The sequence below is a fragment of the Argopecten irradians genome, chromosome 1 (genome assembly GCF_041381155.1).
Source record: "Argopecten irradians isolate NY chromosome 1, Ai_NY, whole genome shotgun sequence".
NCBI lineage: Eukaryota > Metazoa > Mollusca > Bivalvia > Pectinida > Pectinidae > Argopecten > Argopecten irradians.
The window spans coordinates 56,321,047-56,341,270 of record NC_091134.1 but is presented as its reverse complement, the minus strand read 5'-3'; the positions used below and the strand labels follow the sequence as shown (position 1 = coordinate 56,341,270).

General features: G+C 33.9%; 1 protein-coding gene across 1 annotated transcript in view; it reads right to left on the bottom strand.

Moving 5' to 3' along the window:
* LOC138334568 (uncharacterized) overlaps positions 1–15,171 on the bottom strand; it is a 29,872-nt gene extending 14,701 nt beyond the window's left edge. Inside the window, exons 1-11 of the mRNA XM_069283222.1 lie at positions 15,150–15,171; positions 13,323–13,396; positions 12,887–12,934; positions 12,557–12,610; positions 11,995–12,084; positions 11,094–11,139; positions 7,796–7,935; positions 6,757–6,854; positions 5,674–5,776; positions 4,372–4,756; positions 542–3,236 (exon numbers count right to left, since the gene is read on the bottom strand). Of these exons, the coding sequence (XP_069139323.1) occupies positions 542–3,236; positions 4,372–4,756; positions 5,674–5,776; positions 6,757–6,854; positions 7,796–7,935; positions 11,094–11,139; positions 11,995–12,084; positions 12,557–12,610; positions 12,887–12,934; positions 13,323–13,396; positions 15,150–15,171 (3,755 nt within the window). The remainder of the gene's footprint in view (positions 1–541; positions 3,237–4,371; positions 4,757–5,673; positions 5,777–6,756; positions 6,855–7,795; positions 7,936–11,093; positions 11,140–11,994; positions 12,085–12,556; positions 12,611–12,886; positions 12,935–13,322; positions 13,397–15,149) is intronic.
* Positions 15,172–20,224: the final 5,053 nt, after the last annotated feature.

The window sequence follows — 20,224 nt, the reverse complement described above, 5'->3', positions numbered from 1 at the left end:
CCCCAGGGGGCAGGAGGGGTGGGGCCCAATAGGGGATTTAGAGGTTAATATTAAAATTCCTTAAGAAAAGAAACAATGAACCTGTATTCAGAAAATTATTTGGCATTACAAACCAGGTGAGCGATACAGGCCCTCTGGGCCTCTTGTTTACGGGAGTTGCTATGCTTTGCCGACTTGTAGAGTGCAAATTTAAAAGATTTATTGTTGGTAATAATTTATCAAACAATGTATAATTATGGTTACGATATAGATTCAAATGATTCTTTATATTTTTGTTTGTATCAGAACTGAAGATGCATATTTGTTTTCGTTTTTAGAATTTGCATACCATCTGATATCGACTCATACAAGTAAAGAAAAAGCCTAATATGTAATCCATGTATGTCGAAAGTGGTGGCACGACATCTTTACTACTACTTAGGACTTTTACAGGATAGTGCCAACAGTGAACTCACCAAAACTATTATTTGATATATTTCTATTGAAAAGAACATTCAATTGAAATATTCTGTGTACATAATGCAATGTAGAAAATACTTACCTACATCGGGGTGACGTCTGGTAGTGCACGACGTAGACCGAGTCACCTTTTTGCCAGTTGCCGTGGGATACATTGCAGCTGAAACATTTAACTACATCACTGTCACCATTATAGTAGAATCCATACTTAGCTAAAGTGACCGGCATCATTGGATTGTTCATTGGGAAGTTGAAGAACGTCTTCAGTCTCCCCCACTCATATACCATGGACTCAGTAACAGAACAGACACCTATGGCCGCGAATACATCCAAAGAAGCCTTCGTGTCTGTAGATGCAGGTAACGCAGATCCGCCATTGACGCCAACTGCTCCAAGTGTCTCCCGTTCGTCAGATATCATTTGAAGTCGAGGCGAACGATTGAAAGTCCTATTTTCATCTCTATAATGCTGTTGTCCTGGTAATGCAGTGGATTGCTGCCACAAGTTCGACAAATTTTGCGTTATGAAAGTTGCTTCCCGTATCCGTCGAATGTTATCAAGATGTTGTGCGTGGGGTGAGAGTCTCCGAAACCTATTTCTGAATTGAGAGGCGTTGTTTGGTGTGATTACTTTTTTCAAGGCCCGACTAACGGCTAACCTGACGCTAATTTCATGACCCTTGAACACCTTTAGATTCGCTGAGGCAGAGGTGGCAGTGGTTAAATGATCATTGGTATAACTGACAAAACCGCTTGAAATTTCCGGCATCATCTTGTTTACCTTTCCAGGGATGTATTCATCTGATTCGAAGCAGCAGGAAACATAAGGACCATTGGAGTTCTTCGGTTCTTTACAAATATTGTGTTCTTTTGGTGTCTGATTAGATGGCGGCGAGTTCAATGTGCTGCTGGTTGAGCTGTTGAAAATGATATCGGCATCATCTCTTGAACAGCCATCCTCTACCAGTGATACAGATTCAAGGTGTTCATCGTCATCCTGATATATGAATGCGGTTGCAAGATGATCATCACCTTCGCTAGGAAATGTCGTATTTTGTGTTTTAAGCATCGTTTCATCATCTTCATCATCATCATCATCATCCCCCTCTGACTCATTTTCGTCATGATATTGATTTTCGATGGTCTGTTGATTGTCGAAGCATGGACTATACCCTTGATAATTCCCTTTCCTAACTGTGTTAGATGACGTTTTGATCGTTATTCTCTCGACATTATCATCCAAGGCAATTCCGTTTCTGTTGAAGCCGTATATACCATCATCTGGCCTGGTAGCAACGTCAGTACATTCGGCAACATCCGAAGAATGCGATATTTCTTCTACTTTATGTTGAGTATCAAATATTTCATTATTCCGGTTGTCGATTCGATTTATACATTTTTCTGTGATGTTATTTGCTGCCCTGAAAGGTTTTTCCATATTTACGCTATTAAATGTGTTGCTATGTTGTTTTGTTTGTTCCTGTTCTGCCGTACTTTTCGTTTTTGCCGTTCCCAAGGGTTCCAGTGAACATGTGATTGCATCCGATGCTGAGGAGATTTCCTTTGTATTCCCGATTGCCGTTTCATCTGGTTCGAGATGATCCGCCGAATATTTATCTGCATATGTTTCGGAATGTTCCTGTGCATTTGAAGCTGCATTTGTTGTGAAAATTTCTTCAGTATTTTTAGTTTCATTCGTGTTCTTTATACGATTATTGTCGTTCGTTCTTGCATATTCAGTTATATCATTTTCGTCAATATTTCCAGTGCTATCATTTCTTGGAGGTCTCTCTAAACTTCCATTGTCATTCTTTTCCTCGGTGTGTTGTGTTCCGTTTTTTCCAAATGTGTCAAATGTAATTCTAGTATGACAGCTGTCTTCCATGTACTTATTGGAAGAAATCATTTGATTGTCCTCTGCTGCACTTCGTTTCTCGCTGGCATTACAGTGCTCAAATGTAGGTCTGTTTTTATTTGTTTTGAGGAATTCGTGTAAATGTTCATTTCTGGTTCTTTCACTTGAGTTTATAGTGCGTTTCAGTGAATTCGTGATTGCATCTAATGCTGAGGGTAATTCCTTTGTTTCCGCGGTTTCTCTGAAGCTTGCTGGATTTACTATTTTTTCTGTTTGGCAACATACCTCTGATGTCGTAGCTTTCATAATGTAACTCCGTGTGTTTTCCGTTTCAATTGATTCGAGATGATCCGCCGAATATTTATCTGCATATGTTTCGGAATGTTCCTGTGCATTTGAAGCTGTATTTATTGGGAGAGTTTCTTCGGTATTTCTAATTTCATTTGTTTCCAATAGTTTCTTTAAATGTTTTGTGTCGCTGGTTCTCGCATGATCCACTGGTAGCTTAGTTGTATTGACCTCAGGATCTTCAGCATTTCCATTTCCATAGTTTTTTAGATGATATTTAGTTTTATCATTTCTTTCTCCAGTATTTCCAGTACAATCATTTCTTGAAGGTTTCTCTATGTTTCCATTGTCATTGTTTTCCTCGATGTGTTGTGTTCCGTTAGTTTCAAATGTGTCAAATGTACTTCCAGTATGACAGCTGGTTTCCATATACTTATTGGAAGCAAAAGTTTGATTGTTCTCTGCTGCATTTCGTTTCTCGCTGCTGGCATTACGGTGCTCATATGTAGGCCTGTTTTTGTTTGTTTTGTACAGTTCGTGGTCATGTTTATCTTCAGTTCTTTCACTTGATTTTAGTCTATCTTCTTCTGTTCCACATCGAGCATCGTTTTTGGCATTGTTTCTTTGTGGAAATACTGAGAGGGATATCAAACGCAGTGTAACAGTTAAAGTGAGTTGCTAATGTTCAATCAATTTGTTTATGAAAATCATAATATTAAATACAAATGATATAGAGAATATACATGAGTGGTTTTGTTATGTGAAAAAACATTAATTTAAAACCAGTTCAATAATTTGATATACCAAGAACATTTCCATAATACGTGACCACGAGTGTAATGTATTATAGACAAAACATTCAATTTCATTTCTATATGACAGAAGCAAACCAAGGGTCGGATATGACGCTTAAATCTACTGAGACAATGTGCGACGTCAAATGTTACTTATGACTTTGATGAATCACATGGTTACATGTGATGTCACAATTATGTTATTACACACGTATCTTTATTGACATGGTCATATGACCTGACTGATCTTATAACAATGCATCATTAAAAAAACCAACAAGATAAATAAATATTATCCCTAGAGTTTAACTTTGTCAGAATGCCCTAAATGGACGTGTAGTTGAACGCCCTTAATGGACGGGTAGATGGCGTTATTTACTATTTTGTGCTAATTGTACATTTATCGATATCCATAAAGTTATTAGAGTGTTATTTTGGACTGAAGAAGGCCCTATAGTGACTGAATATATATTCCATTGAAATGTAATCGCATGCGCATACCAGACCAGATACTAACAGAAAATCCCAAATATCGCAATTAAAGAAAACGGATTTACCAAACTAACATTCGAATAACTGCAAAGGAAACTGAAGGATAACAAGCTTACGACTGAATTCATCGCTTTGGTAGATTGTGGTGATTACGATTGGCAGTAATGTGGCAATGACGCAAGTGAATTCAGCAATAGAAACATTTGTTATTTAACCTTTTGCTTTGTCATGAACGTTTATTTCTGCATAGATTCAAATTATTAGTGTCTCGATATGCTACTTTATGTTATCAACATATCCATGTTACCACTAAACAACATATCCATGTTTCCACTAAAAAGCATATCCATGTTTCCTCTAAACAGCATCCATATTACCACTAAACACTTATTCGTGGGCGTTCAGTATTTACTTTTCAATTTACTTTTCAATTTTACTTTGATTTATTTATTGAATTTCATTCCACACGAATTACATGTTTTACCATTCCCTTCTTGCTTCCCTTGTATGTTTCTTTCTGGATGGTCACCGTCCTGTGTTTCATTGGCTGTACTGGAATTTCTATCGACAGGTCTTTCGATTAGTGCAAGGGATTCACAACTTTCAAGTGGTATGGCGTTGGTAATGTCACTAGGTTTCGTTTCAGTGATTCTTTTGGACACTGTTGGATTATTTCGAGTTAATAGTTCTGTACCACTTTGTTGAACATATTCTGCAAAAGAGTCTGTTTCTTTTTGTAACTTGGAACTCGGTGTTTCCTCCCGAGCGAGATGTGATGATGCGTGTTGAACTAAGTTATCAGTCTTCCCATTTCTGTTTGCTGGATTACCGACTAATTCAATGGATCTGCTATCACGAAGATGTGCAACCTAAAATTTGAAGTTGGAGATATATTTGAGTCATTTACGATCAAATTTTTCACTTCATATCAATAGTAGGATGCAATGGAACAAAAGAGATACAATGTTGTAGATTCAACGGACTTTGAAAAGAATTAGCAACCTGCGTTGACGTGACCGTTGACGTGACCATATTTAACGCACTTTGAAATATAAGTTTTGGTTTTCGCTATTTTTTCAAAGCGAGTTGTAACATACCTCAACGTTAAGCACTTTGGACACTTAATCCATTGTTAGCGTTGACTATTGAGAATTTAGGCTATGTAGTGCGGAAAATTGTGATTAATGGTCATTATCATTCTGATGTTCTAAGCTAGCAACGTTAATAGATATCAACATATTACCTCCATATTAAAGTGGAAAAGCGTCGTGGTACATAATTATAAAGGTATCTCGCAAGTTAATCGGCCAATCACCGAGATATTTTATTCCAAAGTAGTTTGGTTAGACACTAAAGTACCCCTTTTAATGATGTTTTAATTTTAGGTGTAATGTTGCCATATTTGACATTTAGTTGAATTATTTATTCGATGCTGTCAGAAAATAATGATTTTGTTGTTTTGAAATGATGTTACTGTCGGATACACACACGTACAAAACGACCAAGTATTTCCCCAAAATAGCACATGTTGTGCATGTAAACATATTTCCTAGTCCGGACAGCGCTAAAATACGAAGGCTTTAAACCTGTCGATTATTGGTTTTAAATAGTATCTGTATCTATCGGTCATATCAGATCTGTATCTATCGGTCATATTTGACATAAGTTAAACTTCAAATTAATATGTTCTTGGTTTGAGTCCTTAGTAATAGGATATATCAACTTATATACTTGTTTTAGAACTAAATACACGATGTACATATACGCATATGTAAAAGAGACACACCTCTTTCTGAAAACCGTAATACAATCCAGCAGGTATAAATACGTGACAGAACAGCAAGATGTAAATCCAATTAGGACGATGGGGACCTGCTTCAGCAACACCTCTGGAAATCAGAACACATCTCTACTTATACATGCGTTATTGTATACAGTTGTATTAATTACCTCGAGATCTCGAAGGCTTGAAATACTATCTTAACAAGGGACCGCAAAGCATGGCATTATAACCCGCGCCCCGCAGTTGGTATAAAAACTCAAATACATCAAGTTCAAAGCAACAATTATTCAAGTATAACTTTAAATGTATGCGAGTATTAACTTTAAAAATGCGAGTATTGTAACACTGAAAAAAACCCAGCGGTGTACAAAAATAAACTGTAATTTAGTTTTTTGACTGAGTTGCCATGGTAAAAGAAAAAATTCCCAAAATTGAATGTCTTAAATACCAAAAGGTACTACTAGGGTACTTGTCTAATGAATGCAGAGAGTTTCAAGGAGCTGCGTCGAACGGTTTTGGAGTTATAGTCCGGAAACAAAAGAAAACAGTAATTTGGTATTTTTGAATAAGTTTCCATGGTAACGGGAAAAAAATCCAACATAGAAGGTTTGCAATAGCAAAAGGCACAACTAGGGCACTTGTTTGAGAATACAGCAAGTTTCATACGTTACACGGGAGATAATAACTCAATATAGTATCATATGTGCAAACGATATCAAGCGTTCAACATGCTGTTTTATTTTCTTTATCATAACCACTATTTCTACGATAAAAACATGTTGCGAAGAAACAATCTGAAATAAAATTCAAACCGGCCACTTGATAAATCGAGAGCTCTAAATTGTTAAGAGTTCAATAGTATTCACAATGTTGACTTATAGAATACTAGTAATAATTACAAATTCGAAATGAAATGTTATATAAAAAGTTAACAAAGTATCCTTACCTAGCAAGATAAAGACTCTTAAAATATTGAATTGTACCGTAATCCCATAAACTCCCGATACGTATGTGATATATGAATTAAGTTAAATTCAGTCAAAACAAAATACGGAGATATAAGGATAAAGACATTTAAGAGCTTACGTGGAAGTAGAAATCTTGGGATTTTTAAACTGATTTCTTCTCATTTCTGAAGTTAGTGATTTCATGAAGAAATACAACACCGGCATGAATCCCTTGATCTGTAAGGTAAACACATATTCATCTGCTTAGTGTCATAGGGAAGTAATCAAATAGTCTGAACCATTTTAACATTACAGATACAAATTAAAACCTCTCAAAATTTTGATGTCCAGATTTGTTTAAGAAACGTAATGTTTATCAATAGGTCAAATAAGAGATTCCTTGTCTAAATCTATGTTAACATGTGGTTTATTTCGTTGTTTGCGGAGCGATTTTCGACTTCTGTACGATACATTAGACGGCCAGTGTTAAAGGGATTTATGCTTAATGCTTCTATTATTCAGGAAGTAGTGATGCCTGCAGTTTGATTAAGTGTGATTTTTAACGAATTTAATTTGAATTGTATGACTGATGATAACTTAATATAGTTGTTAAGTCAAACATTAACAACTCATCTTTTATTGAATGAATGAAGTAACTATCCATACCAACTAATAATTTTATAAAGAAATTATTTTTATGAAATTGGACAAAGTGTAGTTTTCCAGAGCCATGTAACAATTAACAAATTCTACATTAGAAATACCATCAAAAAGTACTAGTTGATCTCAACGCTGGAATTTGATGCAAAACCCATAAATAGACAAGATGAAAGATACGAAATCGAGTTGTCATAAAATTAATGGAATTAACATAAACTGTTGAAAAGCTTATGAAGCATTACATCTTTATAACATACTCCATCTGGAGGCTGTTATCTTGTTTCTAACCTATTAATTTCAACATTATCATTCATCTCATTAGATTTCATTAATTCCTTGATCAAATGATGTTTTCTTCAAATCTTCATATTTAATAAAGTGAGGACCAGTGAGGACGGAATTTATTTTAAAAAAACCGGATTTAGAATTAGATGTTGGAGCATTGTTAGTATTGTAAAATAGCAAACAATATCAAAAACATGGTATAGACAAATCTCAAGTCTTCAAAGCATATTCACCGTATACGTATAAATTTTCTTATGCCAAGACACAGTTTCCGTTTCCGCTATACTCTTTACTTCCCTCTCTTCGACTACGATCAAATAGAATTCCTCGGTGCTGGACGAGTGTTCTTGATCCATGAGCGGTCTCCTTTTATCTTTACGTTAAAAAATAAACTATTTATTTATTTATACTCCAATTTCCAAATATATACCAATACTCCAATTTACAATATTTATCAATACTCCAATTTACAATATTTATCAATACTCAAATAAATATGCAAATATGTATCAATACTCCAGTTTACAAAATGGAGAAATGTCATTTTCATAGCAAGACCTTGCCAGTAATGTCTATATAAAACACATGACTACAAAGAACGATTGTTAATACTTAAATGACACTCACAAAAATATTTATATAATTATGGGTTTGCATACTGAGAATACTGGTTTATCCAATGAAATACACTCATGTCGGTTTTGGCTGTATTAAAAGACTACCCTACGCATGCAATACTTTACGTCGCTGCGTCAACAAAATTACCATATAGTCTACTGGGTATTTTAAGAATCTCGACTGGTTTTACTATAAATAACACAAACAACGACACTAGTACTTGTGTTTAACTTATCGCGTTATTTTCATGTATAGAATTTGCAGTCGTGGTTTTCGTCGATTTTTGTTTTAAATAGAGTAATATCATAATTATAAAATTGTAATAAAATCGTCAAGGTATGAGAGAAAAATACTGTTTCATATGTTGTGAAACTCTCGACAAGCCTCGGGTTTTACTACATTTTGTGACCATCTAGTAGAGCATCCCTATCCTTCATATCTACAAATAAAAAAGTCATATGATATTTTATGAATACGATCATGCCTTGTGAAGCTGTACAACTTCATTGCACACTTTAACATATTGTGCAGTATAATACAAACCGTTTCATAGTTTACATCGTCTTAATAAGAGTCAGAATTATTTCCTCAAGATTCAGCAACTTACCGAATATGCATACATATAAATGATGGACTAACCCCCATATTTTTAATTTTCTAAAGCATTTGGCGAAAATCATTGGGAGTTTCAACACATTTCGGAAACAATATATAAACGCTTTAGATAATAATTATAAAATCGCAACATATATACCGATAACTATGGATGAAGTTACAGCATCAAACAATTGCAAAATTACCTATGTAAAGCAATGTAAACGATGTTAGTTCATGTACGTAGCTGCTTCGCCGTCTGCCGTAGTGATAGTCGATTTGCACAGTAATTATAACGAAGCCGGTAAACCCCGTTTGATAAACATTTTTTTAAAGTGTTTATGGGGTTGTATGTGTAGCATTAACAGCAATATGCGTGAAGAGTAACTCTATACAACTGAACTAACCAACATTATTAAAAGCATACAGATCAATATGGCTGCAATCGACTCGCAACTATTCTAACGTCAAACTTGGTCAAATGTTTTACTCTCGAGTTATTATGGCGACTAAATTTTCACTGGTCGTTTTGGTTTGTACGGTCTGTCTAGTTGGACATAGTCGTTTATTTATGAATTAATGACAAACTCTGTGATTTATAATTGTTTTCAGACGAACCATGACAAAGCCGTAATATGTCTGTATTAAAATTTGCATGTCCGTCAGGATTTATACTTGAAATAATTACTTTTACAAACTGTCCAACCAGTCAAACCATATACTCTAGTATACGAAAACAGCTATCCTCGTCCCGCCATTTTAACTCTTATCAAACTCTTCAAACACAAGGGTTCTAAAAACGACCTTCATCATCGGTCTAAAATCTATTTCTAGCATTCTCGAGTGAGTGTGTGTATGCCTGTCTGGGTCATAACTCTGTTTACCCAAGAGTTGCGAGTCGAAGACAGTCAATTATTTTAAAAGCAGAAGATAGAGATCATATGGAGATAATTATATGCAATATCAGAGATTGAATTTACATTGTTTGTTCATCAGCTTGCACTGTGTTAAGTTATGCAAATGCATTTCATTGCAGTTATATCATTAATTTATTAAAAAAACATAAGGTTTCATGAATATAGCTGTAAAAACCATTCAAATGGCTTCAGATGAATTATAAACATTAGTTATAACACAGAAATTTTGTACTGGAGAATTGTTGTTTTTATGCCTTAAATATGTTTAAATAAAAAACATACCTTCAGAAAGTCACTTTATAATTACTAAAAAACATTGTAAAAATGTAATGAAATTGTAGACCACAATTTGGCTTCATAGTCTGACCGTATGTAAAATCATTTCACTTCTTTATTGATTAGAAAATAAATGATTTTTAGCAGTACTGCCAAAAATCATTTTCAGCTCTTATTTGTACATGTAAAATTAAAACCTATGCATTGAAAGCACTGTAATTTTCCAAAGAGTTGGTAATTTTTGGTGATGAATAATATATATTAAAAGCTCATCTTGATTCATGAGTATGAAAAATACGGCATATATAATATCTTACATATTATGAAATATAATAGTATAGTTTAAGTCGCCTAAGATGTCTTAATAATTGTCAGACTAGAATTGCTTTTAGAAGGATTCTTCAACAACAAATGAAAAAAACCCAGCTTTCTGTAAATACAAATGATGAGCTTGTTTCTTCATCAAAATGGCTTAAAATGACTGCACTAAATTCGATAGTTTTTCGAAACGCAAGTATGCGTACACTCACCCATACTCGGCATCTGTTTGGGGGATTAAAAACATAAATTATATAATAACAAATTGAACAGTAATGCAAGTTTCATTCTAGTGTACCAGCATTGCAATAAGGCTTCGGTCATGGCTACACTTCATGTACTTAAATACTATGTACGATATTCTTGATAAAGACACACCTCATTACCAGTATATCAGAAATTGTTTGACATATGAAACATCGTATCTAAAGTATTAGTACATCGATTTCACTGGAATATCTTTAAAGGCTGACTATTAGTATGGCTTGCTTGTGTTCAGTGATGACATATTACGTGTTACGTATTTCCATCTACTGAATGACACCAACTATGTGTGTCATAAGTGACGGTTTGGTAAAGGTCAAGAACATGGAAAGCCTAACAAAAGTACGGGTTTAATTGTGTTAATGTTGTGAAGAGAGATTGTCTCGTGATAGCTGGACAAGCTGGAAAGCTCATGTCTTTACCTTATGATGATTATCCACACGTTACATACGTTATAAACGTAGCATTGCTTGCATTAATGTTATTCTTTACGCCTTACGATTTCCAATGTTGTCGGTGATAAGGTCAAAGAAAACCATCTTACCTAGAGGAGTATTCTCACGATTCACAGGTTTCATATGGTTCTCAACCTGCAAAACATAATAGTGTTTCCAGCTAGATTTCTACATGTATATCGGTTCAATTTCATTAAGTTTTTAGTAATTATAATTAAGATATACAAATGAAATTGATGCTTTATAAAGACCACTTCTTTTCTGAAATGGTTTTAATTTCTAAAATGGGAGAAAGTAATACGTAATAGTTAAAATTGTTAGTAATAAAGTTATTAGTTTTCTTATTACTACATTCATCCTAATTACCGCGCGTTAGTTGACTATGTGGATCTTCACTATTAATAGTGGTACTGTGATATTTTAGGCCATCGATATGAGTTCCCGGATGTTATGTTAGGTTTAATTCGTTATAAATGATGTCACAGAAAGTAATTTGGCGCGAAACTACATTCCTAACATCCAATTTTCGGTTGTCGTCAGGAAGGACTGTCGAGTACCTTTTCGACCGCTTAGATATATTCGGCTTACTATTTGAGTTAGGAGATTTGCGAATGTTTAAACTGACAGAATGGTGGGGGTTGGTATGACTATAACACACTGTTTCAAAGAAACGTATTCCATGTGTTTTCTGTGTATATCTTAGCTAATTTCACTCAATGTTTTCCATTTCAAGTCACTTGATAAATAAAATCCACAGATATGTTCATACATAATAAATATAAACGTTAACTTTTACCTATAAGTAAAACTAGGAACCGTCCTAGTAGATATTTGTGATAATTGTTCAGTTCAGTTGTCAATTAAGAAAACTCTTCCGTATATACTGTGCGTTCTTCATTTTTTCAACGGCATCCAGAAACCTGTAAATGAAGACTAAATCACACAGGTCAACAACAAATGTGTGTGCTGGCGGAAACGAAAACAGCTTACTTTTTTGCAGCATTGTTGACACCTGCAAATGCTATACTGCGAGTTCGTCCATGATATTTTGATAGGCGGCCTGGCTATTTCGATCTGTTCCTGAAATATATAAAATAATTACTATATATACGGTCAGTGAGGAACTCAATAACTTTTAAACTTAAGGTACTCTGTAAGCTATAGTTTAAACTTGTGAAATTACCTACTAAACAACACTATCATTACATTGTGTTAATTTTGGTACATGAGTCAAATTGTCATACAACCTCAGAAAATATAGTTATTTATTCATTAGGTTTTCTTATATATTATTCAGTTTGATAAGTTTTGGCAAAAAAGAAATTGTGTCAAAATATCGTCCTTGTTTTTATGTAAAAATATCGTCCGTTTACGTCTATCTTGTGTTTGAGTTCCGATCCTATTAAGCCTATTAGTATTTCATAGGTCATTTGTTGAGTTAATGTTGTTATTGTGAGGTAGCTGTCGCTGAGAATCTGGTATAATAATTTGAACCTATTTCGGATAAGGTGGCACATGCTAAATGTGTGAAAGTTTTATCGCGCATACTGACCAGCTCTCTGTCATCAGTACAGGATGTTGTAATCATTAGACACAAACATAATACCTGGAAATAAAACAAAAATATAAAAAAAATTATATCAAACAATGGTTGTTTCTCCAGTAAATAATAACACATTTCCTTTATTAATAATATCTGTAGTGTGAACTCATTTGGTCTCTGGTCTCTCTATGTTCTCTTAGGTATATACTGGGCATGCCCATTGTGAAACAATAGTGCAGTTAACCCGAGGTGAGTGTCTGCTCGAGCGAAACTTTTACTCAAGCAATTTGAAGTAGATTACACTAGTTTAAAACCTATATTTCACAGGGTAATAATTACCGTCAACCATCGATGTCCTTTTATCTTGCCGGCTGGTTCAAGCTTCCGCTAAAACAAAGAAATTCATGTAGAACATTGTAGTTTTTTAAGAATCAAATCGTCAACACGATATGCCTTATCATCATAATATGCTTCAAATTTCTTCAAAATAGGACAAAAATATCTATCTGTTTATTTCTAAATTTAGTAGATGAAATTATTATGATAAATATCTCTGTCCGACAAGATCTGAGTAAATACATGCACACGAGAAACGTTGAAGTGCTTTCAAACTTTTATGATAGATGACACTAAAATTGTGTCAATTTTTTTTGTATACTATTATTATATTACTTTGATATGAGTTTTATGATAAATTTGTCACCTTACGGTGGTCATTTTCAATTGTTTTAATTCTTTGTTTTTCTGTTTGTGGACTGTGTATAAAAATGGTTACCGTTCCTCGGCTTGTTATTATATGAGGACCATTATTGTTGCTTTGAGCATGAACGGCTAGGTCGTGTTCGATGCCTATAAGAGATACAAAACAATATATTTTAATAATTTCCAATTGTTGCGTAGTTAACTAATTAGGTATACCATACTTATGACTAGCCATTAATCAACTAGTGCAGACATTAAACAATACTCCTGAAACATAATTTGTTTTAGTTATATATAGTTGTTTCATGATAAAAATGGTAATACAGTACTATATTTATATACTTCTCCTTAAAATACTGTCATTACAATTGACTCAATTTGAGTAACATTCTAGCTAATGTTATTTAAGTGTCACACTTACTGATTATTGGAAGCTTTCAACATATTAACCTAATCTGAAATATGTTTGCTTCCAATTTCTAGTGATACTGCTAGATAAATGTAAAACTGAATAAGTGTGTGTTTTTCATTTCAAATAGGAGTAATATGCAAGTATAGGCATCAGATGTTGTAACTAGAAACTCGAATGGTAAGTTCCATGGCTGCCCTCATGATACAAGTTTAACGGAATATTTTGCTGTGCCGATGTCTGTCTTTTAAAAAACATTAGCGATTTTTATCTGTTTGCTATGTTTGGTCGGGAGAATATTGGACATGGTATCGGTCTGCAGATATTGATATTGACTGGAAGCGTTGGTGTAAAAAGTATTATATAGTGATATAATTGTCGTTACCATGTATTAATTTCTAAAATCTCCGCACTACCAGAATCTAGTCAACAGAACGTAGATTCCTATAAAACCGTTAAATGCTTCAGATACACTCGGAATGGTTAGAGGTCGATGTTATTTTTTTTATGTTTTCTGTTGAAATAAAAGTTTACCTTTTCTCGACGAGAATCTCGGGTACATCATCACCATGGTCCAAAAGGCAATCGGATTATGGTTCACACTCAATATCATTCGGTTCTGACGGCGTCTGAGTCTCAAAATGCGTAAGGAATCAAATGTACGAGAGTAAGAATATTTTTCATATGAAGTAGTTTTATCGTTTGAACAGGATATACATGGGAATTATTCCGAAAAATATTCTACCATTAGTATCATGTGCGGTTATTCAATCGGCCCATAAACAAGTTAAATATCAAACCTTATTTTCACTCATTTGTTATTCCTTTTCACATTTTTATTGTGGTTTCTAGTTTTTATACCAGCAGTTTTATAATTACCTAGTAATCTTTTCTTAAAGTTATGATTTCCGGGGAAGAAAACCACATCCACACAGTATTAAATTAGGATGTTGACTCAATAAATCGTTTTTGTCCATTACTTACCGCATTTCACTCCGGTTTGTTGGTCTCATTAGGAGTTAAACTAGATCCCTTGAAGAGGAGGGAATGTATCGTTTTCTACAACCAATGCTAAAGGTTGATGTAAAGCTGCCATTGTCATCATTTGAATATTATGAAATATTACGATACAATATGCTGTAGCCGAGTGGTAATCATCGTCGCGATATACATTAACACAAGCCTCTCACTTCTTGGTTGTGCGTTCGAACAAATGTGAGTTCGATGTTCGAAAAACTCCGGTTTTCCTCTGCAAACAAACCTGGCTCGTCCTTAAATGGCTGTTAATAGGAATTTATATTTGTTACGCAAACAGGGGAATATATTCACATTATTTCTTTACAAATCGGAAGAACACTTTTATTTTGGTCAAGTCAGACGCACGGTAGAAAATACGATGTTGAACACTATCCTCCATCCAGTCATAAAATAGTATAAAAAAGATATTTATGAGAAACAAATATTGAATATACTTTTAATACATGTACTCACCGCGTATGCAAGGCCTCACCATATTGCCCTAAAACAAAGAAACAAAAACAAAAACTTTTTGTTAATGTACATATTAATATTTTATAATAAGCTCATCTGTTTTTGTTTAAGATCATTAAATATCTGTATGCACGATTCCTATATGAATTTATCTGATAATAAGTCTGATTATTTACATAAAATCATGGCCACAGCAGATACTGGGAAGATAACAAAAATATTTAAATTGCTTTTGCTCCATAGATACAAACAAGCACATGTATACAGACATCTACAATTGTACACATATATATGTGTGTAATACTGTGACACACTATTTAGTATACAAATAGATGGTTTCTTTATATCTATTTTAGTCAAAGGCCTGTTTTGCTGAAAGCAAGACATCAAATTACCATAAACGCGCTCCACGGAAGATATGTAGATAGCTTCTGCTATTTTATAGCCGCTATGAAAATTAGAAAAATACATTCAATCGTTAATATAATTATACCCACATACAAACATTATACTGTAAAAATGATCAGCAATCCTTTAACATTCATTTTCATCAGCGGCTATGAATAGCAGAAGCTATCTGCATATCCCGTGGAGCGCGTTAGCGCTCCACGGAAGATATGGAGATAGCTTCTGCTATGTATAGCCGCTATGAAAATTAGAAAAATACATTAAAGCCATATATTTACATTAGATAATAAATCTTATTAATATAAGAAATATTGAAAGGTTATTATATTATATTTTAAATTCTGACACCCATGCCATATACGACGAGAAACGAGATTTTTTTTTCAAAATGACAAATACAAGAAATACATTTAAAATAAGATTTGATTGACTTATTACAGTAAAACTTAGTTGATTCTATATCAAGAAACAACACATTAGAGAGTATACATTAAAGTATTGTGGGGGACTATTGATCGATGCAGCTGATAAATGGCAGTAATATACGGTGGCTGATTTATGCCATTTTCGTCTTTTCGTCCTTTTCGCCCCGAAAAGACGAAAATTAAATATCTTAATTCTCGTCTTTTTCGTCTTTTCGCCACGAAAGACGAAAATTAACAAATTTCGCGGCGAAAAGACGAAAAGTCAAACACGAAAAGACGAAAGTGAAGCACGCTAATAAAGCGCCATTAATTTTCGTCTTTTCGCCTTCAAAAATCTCGTCTTTTCGCCCCGAAAAGACGAAAATTAACAAACCTTAATTTTTGTCTTTTGTCTTTTCGCCCGAGAAGACGAAAATCAACAGACTGTAATTTTTGTCTTTTCGTCTTTTACCCTTTTCGCCCCGAAAAATTACAAATTACGGATATACTTTGTCATCTTTCATATACGACGGAGATTATAATGTCATTTCTAATGTACAATTATGATAAAGACTATGTCATGTATGTAGTCAAAATGTCTTTTCAAATAATACACAGTACATTGTTACCTACTAATTGACTGTTATAATTAACTGTATTTGAGCAAATTCTTGGTACAAGTCCTTCCCTTTCTTTAACTCGAAGTCTTCACGAATTGTCTTTCATAATAATTATTTTGTTAACGAGTTGATCTGTGGTTCAAACGCTTTTAAATATTACCCGCCGACAACTTTTTTTCAAGTTGTGTAGGGGAGACAACTTCTGTAAGTGCTATGTTTAGCATCTTAAGTTCAATATGTGCCTAACATATACACGGCAATGTTTTGATAAGCGTAATTGCTAAATAGGGCGATTAGATCACAAAAAATAAGATATTAATTAATCTGAAAAAATGTATCGATCAAGCTAAAAGATTTGCGGAATGATGAATCTGTTAGTGGCACGTGGCACATGCCACGTGTGAGAAATCTACGTAACTGCTGTAAACATACATGTTGACTTCTGTTTTAAAACTTCTTATCTTAATTATTGATGAAGAACCTTGTAATACTATCAATCTAATAAATTGATTGTAATCATAAACTACTTTGATGCTTCCATATTGAACAATTAGGTCAATATTAAGAATAAAAAATGATTTCAAAACGGACCGGAAGACGAAAAGACGAAAATTGAATGAGGTTTGTTAATTTTCGTCTTTTCGGGGCGAAAAGATGAAAACACGAAAAGACGAGATTTTTGAACGTGAAAAGACGAGAATCAAGTCGCTAATTAGCGTGTATCACTTTCGTCTTTTTCGTGTTTGACTTTTCGTATTTTTGTCTTTTCGCAGCGAAAAGGACGAAATTTAAATTTATTAAATTTCGTCTTTTCGGGGCGAAAAGACGAAAAGACGAAAATTAAGGTTTGTTAAATTTCGTCTTTTCGAGGCGAAAAGACGAAATTTAAGGTTTGTTAATTTTCGTCTTTTTCGGGCGAAAAAGACGAAAATTTAAGGTTTGTTAATTTTTCCGTCTTTTCCGAGCGAAAAGACGAAAATTAAGGTTTGTTAATTTGTTAACGAAAAGGCGAGATTTTTGAAGGCGAAAAGACGAGAATCAAAGTCGCTAATTAGCGTGTATCACTTTCGTCTTTTCGTGTTTGACTTTTCGTCTTTTCGTCTTTTCGCCGGGAAAAGACGAAATTTGAATTTGTTAAATTTCGTCTTTTCGGGGCGAAAAGACGAAAAGACGAAATTTAAGGTTTCTTAATTCTCGTCTTTTTCGGGAGCAAAAAGACGAAAACACGAAATGGCACAAATAAGCCACCCTACAACTGTAGTAATAGGATATCTAGTACAATTCCACGATACTTCACTGGACCAAACCTGAGATATTATGTACAATACTCTAGCTGTTTCAGGGAGATTTACACAGGGATATACCGTCTATAGTAGCCGAATCTCCTTCGGGATACAATGAATAATTCCATTATATACCATATCCAGTAAAACTGTCCGACGATGTATGCCATATTTAACACAAATAGACACACTTTGAGTTCCAGAGAATACATATTGAAACACCGTAATGATACAAACACACACCGTGATAAAATGCGATGATCTGATAAACCCTTTTTACATGTAATTCTATTTCTCCAGTGCATGTAAATCCAAGGACTTCCCGTATCTAATATGAATAGCCTCGAATACTTGTATACTATTAAATTCCACAATACTAAGATTTAGTAGAGACAAATCCAAAGGTTTTCACTGTATACTGTTTACAGTCACTGATTACGTCATGCTTTTTTTCACTTTTTGCATGATCATTTACGGAGATCACGTGTTTTGTTGGTAGAGAACTGACGGTAGAGAAAATCGGTAGCATCACAGTGTAGGTATTAAAATGAACAAAATCTATTACCTTCTTGAAGTAACCATGTAGCCTGTATGTCAAAGGTATGGGCAAAATTCCAAAAATACTTCCTCAGGAAATCCCTGCATCTATATTTAGATTTGTTTTAACAGTATATATAGCAGTCGAATATCAGACATTATCCACCACGTGCGCCATGCTTCATAGAAAATTTCGAGCCATTATCGCAGAGTATTGGTGGATTTCAAAAAAACTGGATTTAGCACGGAAATGTTGGTGTCAAGTTTCAAGTTCTAGTTGGGTGACGTTTATTTTATTGCTACATATATGGTAAAACTCATTTAAATGAATGTTTGAAATATATTGAACATATCTCCTCCTGGTTTATATTTTACGTTCGAACTATCAAAATGTATTATTAGTATACGTGAGTTTATGCCATTATATATACATTCGTGTAATTGTGAAGCAGGCAATTAATCAACGATATTAACGCTAAACTGCGATGCTCATGATCAGTTATTGGTTTAAACACCAAATACTATGACACAAAAATCTCTAGTAAAGTAAATGTGTACCGATATTTTTGTACAAAACATAATGAGACAAAAAAATCTCTGCAAATGAAAATGTGTCACGCTGTTTAACGTTACAGTATGACACACAAATCTCTCGTGTTAGGAGATTTTTGTGTCAATACGTTTTGCTGCTAAAACAGCGTGACACATTTACTTTAAATATATATTTGTGTTAGGCTGCTATCGGCCATAGTATGTGTGTGTCCTGATTTTCTTTGGAAAATATGATAGTAAAGATGTACAAACTAACGATATGAAACCAAATCATTTTACCTTTGTTTGTAAATTATCTTAGATATAAAATGTTGAACGCATTTTAAAATTCCAGCCATGTCATTAAAACCATCTCTAGGTCCATGCATCGTAAAGGAAAAACACTTTATCAACAAAAAAGTTTTATATCTGAAACAAATTGCAGTGGTTTTGTATTTCAGTGATGTAATGTATAAATAGCTGTATGTATGTAACCTTATCCAGATCTATTTGCCTAAATTCTAATGTTATCATAAAGATCCAGTAGCTTGGCTAAACATAGCACACGGGTATTTCCTGATGAAAAAACTATTTATAGTAAGAGTATAAAAAAATAGAAGCGACATTGCATGTACATTTATTTTAGCGACGATTAGTTTCATGTCAATTATTTTGGTTTGTGGACATAAAAAACGTGTACACTTAAAGATAAGAAATGGTTCAACATCTCATACTGCACCAACCATTTGATCTAGTTTTTCTGAACCTAACAACACATATAGTTCAGACATGACTATTAGCATTTCTATTCACTTAACGTTCAGGAGAAAATTGCTTATATCTCATGTAAGATTATATGTTCTCAGTCGACTAGAGTAACTCAGTTTATCCGCATTTTAAACCATTATTTATTTTACGGTGGTCAAAGTATTTTCTGTTCACGACTCCTTATACAAAGTACGTATATGTAAATAAGCTTAAACACAAATGATTTTAAATAGATTGAATTATACGTGACGGATGCAATATTAATGCCAGTCGTTCATCAGATCCTCACCCGAAATCGATTATTTGATCTGAATGGTACTTTAGTTTCCATCAATATTTGACGTTGGTTTACGAGCCGTTCAGTATAACGCTAGCTGTTTTTTTTAATATTGACTTCAGAGAAAGGACTGTTGCCTGCTTCGATAAACATCTTCGGGGAAATCAACAACAGCCAACTCAAAAATGCTTCCTACACCACTCACATATATAGATGTAGATAGGGCGATCGGGTGGTGTAGTGTTTA